Genomic DNA, 11,540 nt, shown 5'->3' with positions numbered 1-11,540 from the left:
ATTAATATAACGTTTGTTTGGTTCGATCCGAATCCGATATTTGAAGATGCTCTTCATGAATCAATTTTGAAGTAAATCCAAGGATCCATGTGGCTCCCTCAAGATCCGTGGAATCGTTAAATCACTAATAGATGTCATATTAAGTTTTGACTGCTGACACTGTTGTGTCAGGTGTGTACTGTAATGTGTAGTCTGTGTACTATATAGTACCTACTATGCATTTAATACCCTACACTCTATAAATACTAGAGAATTACTTATTACAATTTACAGTAAGTATTTTTAACCTGTTTCGACTTTACTGCTACCAAAATAAAAATAGATTTTACGTATTCGTTCAACGATTATATCATTATTCTTATTCGAAGACTACTGACTAGTATATTAGATCTACGTTTCTTCTTCTTAGTGCTTTGTGCAATTATTGTGATGTACCTACCGTAGATACCTATAGTATACATATATATATATATACAAACTGTAGGCTGTGATTCAATTAATACATATTGCGATTACAAAAGGTACTTATTGAAATCTTTAACTGGTACTGCTTATTGCCTAATCGAATGTACACTAGCTACTGCTAGCTAATCAGTATCTACATACTGATTGGTGACTCAAGTATTGAGTATACCATTATAATTACAATATAGAATAGAGAAAATATTAGTCCTAATAGAAAACTTCTTCTTTGGGTAATGTGCAATTTAAAAACTTTTTTCATAACTGCAAGGATAACATTTATTATTAATTAAATTTTAGTGCATTATTACTCACACCATAGTTTGTGTTATCTTGGTATAACTTGAAATTTAAATTCTCTTTAATGAAATATAATGCATTTTAACATATTATTATACTTTATTTAAGATTAAAAGATGACATCAGAACTACAAGGACATCATCTTGGAGCTAGACATAAGTATTTAAACTTACTGTCAAAATCCATTGAACAAGAATATGTCTCTTTTGAAGACGTAGACATTTCTGCCGGTGACATTATAAATATAGTCAAAATTGATTTGGCCAGTAAAAATAGAAATATAAACTATATATTAATTGTATTACAATGTGAAGATATGTTCTATGTTTCGAGAGCTCTCAAGCAATGTCCCTGGTTGATAAGTGACAGTGGTTATGAAAACATCATTAATCCTGAATATCTTCATAAAGTCTTATACCCTAAAATGACTAGCAAGGCAGTTACAAAGTTAAAGAAATATATAAAACTCATCCTTAAGGATTGTCAAAGAGTAGAACAGTTTTATGCAAATGAAGAAAATGAAAAAGAAGCACTTGAGTGGTTGCCACACTGCTCTCCGGATTTTATAGTAACAAATTTTACGAAACATATAGATCATGTGGATATCCCTCTGCTAAAGCGTCTATGTGAGAAAACAATAGCACCTCTAGAAATTTATTTAGACAGTAATATTGTAAAATATAAAACAAAAATAGAAGCATTGCAAGCAACCACTTTTCTTCTAAAAATTGACTTAAAAAAATATCTCAACCTTGTTGAGAAGCATTCAAAGTATAACTTTAAATTTAATAGCAATCGCACAAAATATATATTGAAGCAAGACGCATCAAGAATTATGAATAACATTGAATTTTATTATTCAGTTATAGATATAAAAACATTTTTGAATCATTTAAAGAAAGAAGATGTTAAACATTTTCTGTATAAGCTTTTTGAGAGTAAAAAATCTAAAGAGAGAGGATTTCTCAAGTTTGAAATGTTAGTAAACTTTCTCACAGCCATGCCGGAAGCTGACCGTTTGGAAACTGTAAAGCAAGTATTTTTGGACAAAATACATTTAATAGAAGATAAATGTCCTTTACCAAAACCACTTAGAATTTCTATGAACAATTTATATACTTTTATGTGTAAATGTAAATGGCATTTTATTTATGACCATTATTGGTACCGTTTCACTTCATTTGATTTTGCTTATCCACAAATTATAAAAATAATTTCAAATGATACATCAGTTGAAGAGATAAACTCAATTGTAGAAACATTAATCATTGTCGCTGCCAATTCTGAAAAAGACCTTACTGAATTGGTTGAATATTTTTGCAAGCACTATAAAAATGGTGATGCACGCATAAAAAAATCTATAATTGTTAATATATTTAAAAACTCTGTAAATTTAAATAAAAACACATGGGAGAAAATCAAATATACTTTTATGGGTGACATTTTTGATGAAACTGGTGACCCAATCTATGATGAAAATTTTGTTCAGTTGTGTATGGAGTTAATAATAATACATGAATTAATTTTCTCTGGAAAAATATCAGAAATTATTCAAGAGAGATTTAAATTTAATTCCTTAAAGAAATATCAGAACAAAATACCTGAAGAAAGTAAAGAAAAAATATTTGAAGTTCTTTTAAATTTGATTACCAAAAAGATAAATAGCCATGTGGAACTAAATAAAAAAGAATATTTAAACAAAGTTGAATTACTTGATAGTGCTTTAGATTTGCTGAATGACTGGAATAAAGAACTTTGTGATTATCCTGTCATACTTAACTTGATTACAGATTTTGTTAAGGTCAATGAAGAAAACTCATGGGATATAGACTTTTCCAAAATATACAATAAAAACAAGTCTTGGCGTAAAGATTTATTTGCTGTTTCTTTAAAAATGCACCCAAGCCAATCAGTACTATTGAATATATTGAAGCATGATCCAACTTTACTAGAAGGCTATACACAGATTGAAAATAAAGTATACAGAAAGGGTGCCCCCTTAGACCAATACCACAAAAAACTGAAAATATTTTGGCCAGAATCGATATCAAAAGAATTAGTACATACTTATGAACAGCAACTCAAAAGTGGTACCGCTAATAAGGCCGTGATTCGTGCTTTATGTATATGCATGCCAAGAGACAGTCTAATACAACTTCTCATTCAATACATACCACAACAAGATGTCATAAATTGGGCCACTATTGATGAAGGGAACTTAAACATACAACAGAATTTGGCTACGAATATGCATGTAGCTCGTCCCCAACCTGGGCCAGAAATAGTTTTGGATTATGCAAAAGGTGATTATGTTCCACATACTTTACCTGCCCTTTATTCTATCTTTTATAACTTGAATTGGTCACAATCTCAAAAGTTTATTCCTATGCTTTTAAATAGAAAAGTCTCTCTACAAAAGCATGGAATCCGTTTAGCATTCATGAAGCTTTTACCAATGGAAGTCAAAAAAATACTAACAGAAGTTCTTAAAGAGAATAAAAATTTCACAATTAGGCATGTAGCTTTTACATTGACATTTAAAATGTTGTGTAAACAAAACAACCCAGCGAGAATTCAGCATTTATGGCCTATTATGGATAATTTTTTGAATGATTTAACACATGAAGAAAATAAGGCAATTTATGATTTATTGTTTCAAGTCGAAAATCTGCCTCGCTCTGTACAATCACAATTCTTTTGTAAAGCTTATATGTTTCTTAAGAGTCACATGACATCTAAGAAGGACTATTATGCAGATATGAAGTATTCCTTCAAGAATTTAATTATCTACGCCCGTGAAAATTGCGATCAATTACCTCCAGAATTTTTAAAAAGTATATTGTTAGAATATATAGATGAGCTTCCAAACAAAGTTAATAATTTTGAAAACAGTTCTAAAATAGAATTACTTTCTGCTTTCATACTCTGTTCAGATACAAAAGAATCAATAAGTGAGAAATGCCAATCAGTTTTAATACCATTTCTACAGAAATGTTATAAGCATTGGAATGACATTAACAAAGATGTAGAAAATAAGGAGATAGATGAATCAATGTATTTTGTAAGGCTTTGCTTTCATGAGTTTATGAACACATTTTCAAAGGATACTAGAAAATTTATATCTGAAAAAAATACAATTGTTCCTACAGAAGCATTTGAAATTATAAAAAATGAGTTTCAAAAATGTATACTACTAGATACTACTTACTATTATTACTTAACATTGACAATGTTACAACTTAACTATACTTTTTTAATTATTTTTGAATCTTGCAAAAAAGATGGAGATGATTGGGATAAAACTTGTTCTAGAATGTTGCCAGGATTGGCCCAAGCAATCAGTGATCATCTTAAAGACCACTGTAACAAGTATTTCACACATGTGTATGTTTTATTTGAAAGAGTGCTACATACTATTCTTACACAATACCTAAAAAAAAGCATGATTTTAGAATTTCTTAAACATTTAATAAATTGTGACAACTTTATTCCTTTGTATCTGGTGGTTATTAAGTTGATATGTTACCATTCAGATGAAGATATAAAGACTATTAAAGATTTGCTTGAAACTATTTCTAGTCATTCTTCACCTGAAGTACAAATGCATTATTACCATTGCCGCAACATTCAACTTAAAAGCATTACAGAGTCTATGATATGTGATAGAATAAAGCAGAAATATGATAAGAATATGCAAGTTGATTCTTAAAACAAAAATGTTGCACTAATCTTAATTTATACCTTTTTTGAGATATTTAAAATGTTTGGTAATATTAATTAATGTTTGTAATAAATAAAATAATTACTGTTGTATGTTTTGCATCTTTTATTTTAAAGTCTAGCTTAAATCTATGATCTACATTCCAAAATGTAAATAAAATTTAATCTAGTAGCAAGATCTGTCTATGTCATGGCCCAATCGTAAATAATCAGAAACGTATGCCAGATTAGAAGGCGAAGGTGTTTTTATTTTAATTGACATATGCAACTCAAATAATAGAATATTGGCAAAGTTACATTATCAAACTCATTTCAAATTTCTCATTCAAGATATTCATATCTTGATATGGCCAAACATTTAAAGAAATTATCAATAATACGATTAGGTCACAACTTATACATTGTATTGTCTATGAAGCTAGTTCTTTATCAGACTTCTAAACTCCATTGTAAGTTGAGAACCATTCTGAAATATGACAGTTATGCTAAAAACTATTTCTTAAACAATATGCTTAACCATCAATTAACATTAAATTGATATTGTATGACAGATTTAGGGTAAAATATTTAAAACTTCCACAATTTCATTTTTACTATACACCTAAATCTAACATGGATACGGAGTCACGAAAAATAACAGGCAGGTCTGTTCATTTTGACTAATTTAATAATGATTCATATCTAATTCAAGGAATAAATGTGTAAATGAGGATAGGCAACTTTTATTATCACAAGGTAGAGATAATTTGTTTATCAACTACTGTGATAACACACTTCGCCTACCTTGTATTCTACACTAGTAAAATACTCTTAATTGATGCAGAACACCACTTGATATTAAACTAGTTGTTAAGTAAACAATACAAAAATCAGTGATATAAAAATATTTTTGCCACAGAGAACTTAAACCTAGTTCAACTTAAAATAAATTCTTTTTTCAAATTTAAACATCCTCATTTATGTCAAAATCTGAAACAAAATATACAGATGCTTAAGAGAATGCACATTTTTCTGGAATTATACATTATGTCATATGGAAAGAAATGTTACATTGTAAGCATAGCAAACTATCCTAAGTCAAGTTAATTCAAAGTTTTAGATTTTTGTCGAGGATTTGTGTGCGAGTTTACTCTGTATAGTATAGTTCCATCACAAAAAATCTTATTATATTCGATGAAAATGCTTCCATACAATGGCACACTCTACATAGCATTACATCCTATCTCAATAACGACAAATGAGTAATAAAGTACTTTTTAAGTTGCTAAAATTAGTAAAAACTGCGCAGCTACGTTCTTTTGTCGCTTTATTATCATTGCCCGCAATAAACTGGACTGTCGGCATCATGCATACGGACTTTCTAAGAAATTCGTTTTTTGTTTACAAATTGGGATTGCTGGTAGACTGTTGTTGACTATGATTAATAAGTTGGAGTTATTAGATATTAACATTCGCTCGAACGGTGAAGGAAAACATCGTGAGGAAACCTTACTCGTCAAGAGGCTGATAAGCTGCTGGCCTATTAGTTTAACGAATGATCATAACCAGACCTAAAAAAGGTTTTAGGGCCATTAATTTTAGTTATTATATTAGGTTATCCATACGTTAGCATATTCTTAGTTGCTCACCTACATTAAATTAAGAGACTATACGCAATAGCATTCATATAAGATTCTTTTTTACCTATTCATCATTATTGCCTTCATCTGGTGCTGGAGTGTGCCATGTTAGCCTTTCTTCATAGAACTGAATCACAACTTGTGGGCATCGAACATTAGCTTGCTTAGCTGGTACAAGGTCTGCTTCATCGGTGCCTTGCCATTTCATAAGAAACATCAACTCCCCACTACTGTCAGTAGCTCCTGAAATTAATCAACAAGTAGTCCATTTAATAGAAGAAAAGTTTACACAAGCAAAAAGGTGCTAATACATAGATTTAATTTGTTTGTATTTTTATTTTATTGTTACAAATTATACCATCATATTTTTATAACTTAACAAACAAAATTCTTTGCATAAAAATAAATAAGTTCAGGATCTTAAATTTAAATGTTTATTTAATGGATATATGCAACCAATTAATTATGAATAATAATAACAGTTGAATCCATTTATAATGACATTGAAAGAAATTGACAACAACACGTCATAATAAGCAGACATCATACAAAGCGTTTTATGAAAAAAACCTTTTTTACCAATATGTATGTACTTCAGTATTTTAATAGAGTAAATCATATACGTATTAAATAAAAATTGCATGTAATAAGTACATAATACACATAAAGCATATTTTTTAATGTAAGTAATCTGAAATTTTTGTCTACTTTTGTTTTTTCATTTGATTGTAAAAAAAACAAACTTTGTAAACATCTTACCAATAATCTTTTCAGGTTCTAGACCTCGATCAAAACCAGATGGTTTTTTGTCATCGGTCTTACTCTTTTTAGCTCCTTTTAAGTCGGGTGTAGCAGCAGATTTCCTCTTCTTTGTATCTTTGTCAATTTTCATTGCACCTTTTCCTTCTGCAAAAAAAATTAAATTATGAATTTACAAATTGAAATTGGAAATGTACAATGGAATCATTTCTAAACCAAAATGATATAATGTGTTTACCTGCTTCTTTTTTCTTTCTTGCTTCTTCAAAAGTCTGAATTAAATCTGGGCAGTCCAAATTTTCTTCAGGCTCCCATGTGTTATCAGCATCACTGTAACCCTTCCATTTTAAAAAGTATTCAACCTGAAAAAATTTACAATCAAAAACTTTTAGAGTTAATGTCTAAAAAGAATTTCTTGTAACAATAGTTACAATTTATGTTTCCTTGATAATTTTACTTGGCACACAAATACTACTAAATATAATATAAAAATCTAACTTATACTTTTATTTGGTTACAACATTAAAACAAAAATTCACGCGAATTCAGGGGGCTTAGTCAAGATGTCTTAACATTAGTGTATGTAGAAAGTCGAAAACTAAATTTGAATGAAAATTTGTCGACACGAACTGTTTGACTAAGGCGCCAGGAACATCAAATGAAATCAAAGGAACTAACTATCATGAACTTTTCAGCTTTACCTTGCCATTCCTTATACGTCTGTCCAAGACTTTTTCTACAGAAAACTCTTCTTCTGGCTCAACACCATCTTTCTTATCAGCCATCTAAAAGTAATATTATGAGACAGACCAAAAGTTGATTGTTATTTTTTTCGTCTAGGTCTATGTAAATCACTACAACCTATGTGATATCTTTAACTTCAAACCCTCACATTTTATGAGGTTGTAATAGGCAAATAACTATAATTAATTATTTCGTTTATTGTTTGTAAATACTTTGGCAACAAAAACACCTCGTGTTAGCTTTCCCCGCCATTTTGGTTATAGTAAGGACTAAGGAAACACAATTTAGCAACCAATTGTAGTTGTTTTAAAGCAGTTAGATTCGAAATATTGTAAACAAGGTGTATACTAATGTTATAAGTAATAGAGATAAAATATTTACGAACACTTCACGGTTGCTTTTTAAATATCAAACTATTTACACTTCTTCAAGCCGGCTTACAATAATTAACATATATCGAAGTTCCGCTTCTGTTTTTACTTTTCAGGCTTCAATTTACACCGCACTCCACAGATCACATATTACCACAGAGTATATAATCACTTAAATCAATACAAGTTTAGTATGCTAGTCAGTCCATAATCTAATAATTAATTATCTTTCTACTTCAATTTTTTATTTAGTTTTTGTTGTAATTATTTGGTAGCATAAGCTAAAATAACGCTCCCGCCCGAACTACTACTGTACAGTTGACGTCCCGTTTTTGCTCACTGCCAAAACGCAGCTGGCTAGTTAACAAGCTTACAAGCCAACATGCCAGTGAAGGGAGAGTATTGAGTAAATTAGCCCAGATTTATATTTTACTTAAATATTTTTTTGCCTTTTTTCACTCCAAATAAAGACAAGTGCTGCGTTATATACACTTCGCTAGGAAAAAGCACACACATCCAAGGACATACTACATCGACGGCAACGCTCTAAGCGACGTTAATCACATTCGTGACCTGGGGGTTACCTTAGACGGTAAACTAAACTATACTACATATCGACAAGATTACCTTATTACGCAACTAATAAAATACAGAACTATGATTGCTGTATAGAATACTCTTGTGCGAAGTACTCTGGAATACTGTAGTGTCGCGTGGAACCCCCACTATTAAGTCCACAGAAAAAGGGTGGAGGACATGCAAAAGCGCTTTATTTGTCACTTGACTTTGAAAGATAAACTTAAAAAAAAAGGCATCGTACACAGCTTCAAGCCACTTCATTGTCGTAGCGATCTGCTGGATCATGGATGCTATGTTTTTATTATATACTGTGCAAAAATATGCTAGACTCATCTCATATCATATTTTAAGTGAGCATTTCTGTTCCTAGATGGTTGAGATGTTGCATGAAAGAGGATACATTTTATATCTCAACTAAGCGCACTTATTTGGGAGTGCAATCGGCTGCAGGGCCCGAACAATCTTGATAATTAGTAGTAAATGAGTATTTTATATTTAATTTAATATGTCTATAAATATATTGTATATGGGTTGTCTAAAAAATTTCAGTTTTTTTTAAACAACAGTTTATCCAGTCTGTTCGGATCCTAGCGGTTCCGTTCATCACTTGCAATGTTGACGACAATCGAAAAAAGGCGCTCACAAGGAACAGATGATCCCACGATACTCATAAACTTCATAGCTATTGAGTGAAGGTCGTGATAAGTCAAGTATTAATTTTGTCCTGGCCAGTACAGTATAGGATCATAATTGAGATGCACAACTGCTGTAACTGTTATAGTAGAGGAGCCCACGATGCTAAATGGGGATTTACTCAAGCGTCATAGAGACCTATTGAGGTCATAGAGGTGGCGAAGCTAACTATAAAAAAAAATATGTTATATAATGTTACCTTTTCATCGGTGGGGGGAGCGGCTATTCGACGATAGAGCGACTTTCAAAAATGTAAAAAAAACTGTGCCATGGACATACTCGAGCACGTCAGATATTGATAGCATCCGTCCTACGTACTTTTGATAATGTACGTTTGTTATTCTGATTGTTTGCGTGGTGGGGGTGGTCGTACGTAAGGGTTAAAAATGAAAAAAAAATATCGAGCGCATCAGATTTTCTTAGGGGGTGTTAAGTGAAAATAAAAAAAGCTCTTATATAATAATTTGACGATTGCGAGATGTGCAAAAAAAATCGCCATTTTGACATACTCAAGCGCATCAGATTAAGATATATAGGGTTCATCTTAATGTCCTAGATGTGATGTCTCATAATCTGATGATTACATAGAGGGATTCGCCTGATCTGATAACTAAAAAAAAATATTAATTTAACTAATTGAACTTAATTGATTGATAAGCTCTGAAAACAACAAAATTGTATGTTGTTCAAGTACAACTTGTATTTATTACATAGTAATTTTTAAAAAAATCCTTAAAAAGAATAAAAAATAACCGGAAGAACCGGTTAACTTCGACGATACCTATTCTAAACTATTTTTTTTCACCACAAAATACACACTTTATGTTAATACGAGTATTAGTCATAGTTAATATTTATAAACTAATATAGGCATCACACAGCCGCACGTATTCAACTTTATCGACGAATTTTTCTGACTTCGGAAATTGTGGATCGCCAGATTATATATTTTTCGTGATCCTTAAATTATTTCTTTCAAAATAAAAAAAATTTAGCCACGCTCGAGAATGTTGAGATGACGTTTTTTTACATATTTGCAGCCCTCCCCTTCCTTTACGTTACTTGCAAATTGTCAGATTAGTGAAATATACACTTCTTAGCAACTAATTTAGCCTACCTTAACCTGATGCGCTCGAGAAAATCTGATCATTAACTTTTTTTTACTAATCTGATCCTTTATCCTTGACGGGCGGCCATATATATGGAGCTCATATTTGGTAGAGATACTTAACGGGGTACAAGGTCTAACCGGGTACTTGACGCCTGTTAATAGTGATAAAAATAACCAGTGACTAATAAACTCTTTATAGTTCTTACAAAAATATTTCTTTTTAATATGTAACAATTATTACTATACCACAAATGTGCTCGCAGCTTGCACCTATCAAAATTTGGATTTTCTGACACTTGGACTGTTATGATACTATTTAGAGTTAGTTGCGTTAGTTGCTATTGTTAAATCAAACCATGTTTATAATAGGTGGGGAGCCCATGATATTTCGGGATTTACTCCAGCGTGGCAGATTAATATACAGGCATATATCGGCATCTGCTAGTCAACATTTGTTTCGAGTATACTATCAAGTTCAGACATGGCAAGGCAATGAACTGAACTCTGAACACGGGTTGGAAATTGATAAATAATACTTTGGAACCGATTCGAACTTTACTGCCCCCTGCTCCAAAAAAACTTCTTAACACTATTTTTTGCAATTGCAGTGTAGTAGGGTTGCAGTGTTCTCCAGCGTGTACCAATTGCCAAGTTGTCTCTTGCTCAAATGTTCAATTAAATACAAGAGAGGAAGATTCATGTGATTTTGATGAAGAGACAACTGATTCATCTTCATTTGAACAATTTCTTAGCGTTCATCAACAGGAAAGAGAAGAAGAAGAACAAGAAGAAATTGAAGAAAACATGATTGTTGAAGTTGAATATGAAGAGTATGAGTCAGATTGAAGTAATAAAAAAAAGTTAGAACGACAGTTAAACTCAGTAACCCATATCAATAATCTTCATACTATTAAATAATTATTGTTCCTGAAAATAATGTCATAAAGGTTCGTGGAATAGGCCTACCGGGGATACCACGTTAAAAAAAACCCGCCGAGTACACTACCTCACAGGTGGTGTGGAAATGAGTGCATATTATGTAGAACATGATTCTTACAAGCGAAATATCTGGGAAATAGTGGGTCTTAGAGAAAAAATCATAGTGACCATTTTTATAGAGAATTTTAAGATCTACAACTTTGCTCCGAGGTACTTTTTCGATTAAAAACTTACCGTTTTCG

General features: G+C 31.2%; 2 protein-coding genes across 4 annotated transcripts; one reads left to right on the top strand and one right to left on the bottom strand.

Moving 5' to 3' along the window:
- The first annotated feature begins 200 nt into the window (after nucleotides 1-200).
- On the top strand, nucleotides 201-4,576 carry LOC125053554. Of its 2 annotated transcripts, none has more exons than XM_047654947.1 (2): nucleotides 201-272; nucleotides 871-4,576. In XM_047654947.1, exon 2 carries the CDS (start codon nucleotides 879-881, stop codon nucleotides 4,470-4,472), a length of 3,594 nt encoding a protein of 1,197 aa, XP_047510903.1. In that variant the 5' UTR covers nucleotides 201-272; nucleotides 871-878; the 3' UTR covers nucleotides 4,473-4,576. The 2 variants fall into 2 exon arrangements, with proteins under 2 accessions (XP_047510903.1, XP_047510904.1); XM_047654948.1 differs by lacking the exon at nucleotides 201-272 and adding an exon at nucleotides 308-521.
- Nucleotides 4,575-8,142, bottom strand: LOC125053555 (chromobox protein homolog 1-like). Of its 2 annotated transcripts, none has more exons than XM_047654949.1 (6): nucleotides 7,991-8,142; nucleotides 7,563-7,646; nucleotides 7,100-7,223; nucleotides 6,862-7,008; nucleotides 6,167-6,345; nucleotides 4,575-5,452 (listed from the first exon to the last, which is right to left on the bottom strand). In XM_047654949.1, exons 2-5 carry the CDS (start codon nucleotides 7,644-7,646, stop codon nucleotides 6,167-6,169), a joined length of 534 nt encoding a protein of 177 aa, XP_047510905.1. In that variant the 5' UTR covers nucleotides 7,991-8,142; the 3' UTR covers nucleotides 4,575-5,452. The 2 variants fall into 2 exon arrangements, with proteins under 2 accessions (XP_047510905.1, XP_047510906.1); XM_047654950.1 differs by having other exon boundaries at nucleotides 7,954-8,083.
- Nucleotides 8,143-11,540: the final 3,398 nt, after the last annotated feature.

This window comes from Pieris napi, chromosome 11, assembly GCF_905475465.1.
Source record: "Pieris napi chromosome 11, ilPieNapi1.2, whole genome shotgun sequence".
Taxonomy (NCBI): Eukaryota; Metazoa; Arthropoda; class Insecta; order Lepidoptera; family Pieridae; genus Pieris; species Pieris napi.
Note: the sequence above shows the minus strand (reverse complement) of the source record. Positions and strands in the feature narration are given on the sequence as shown.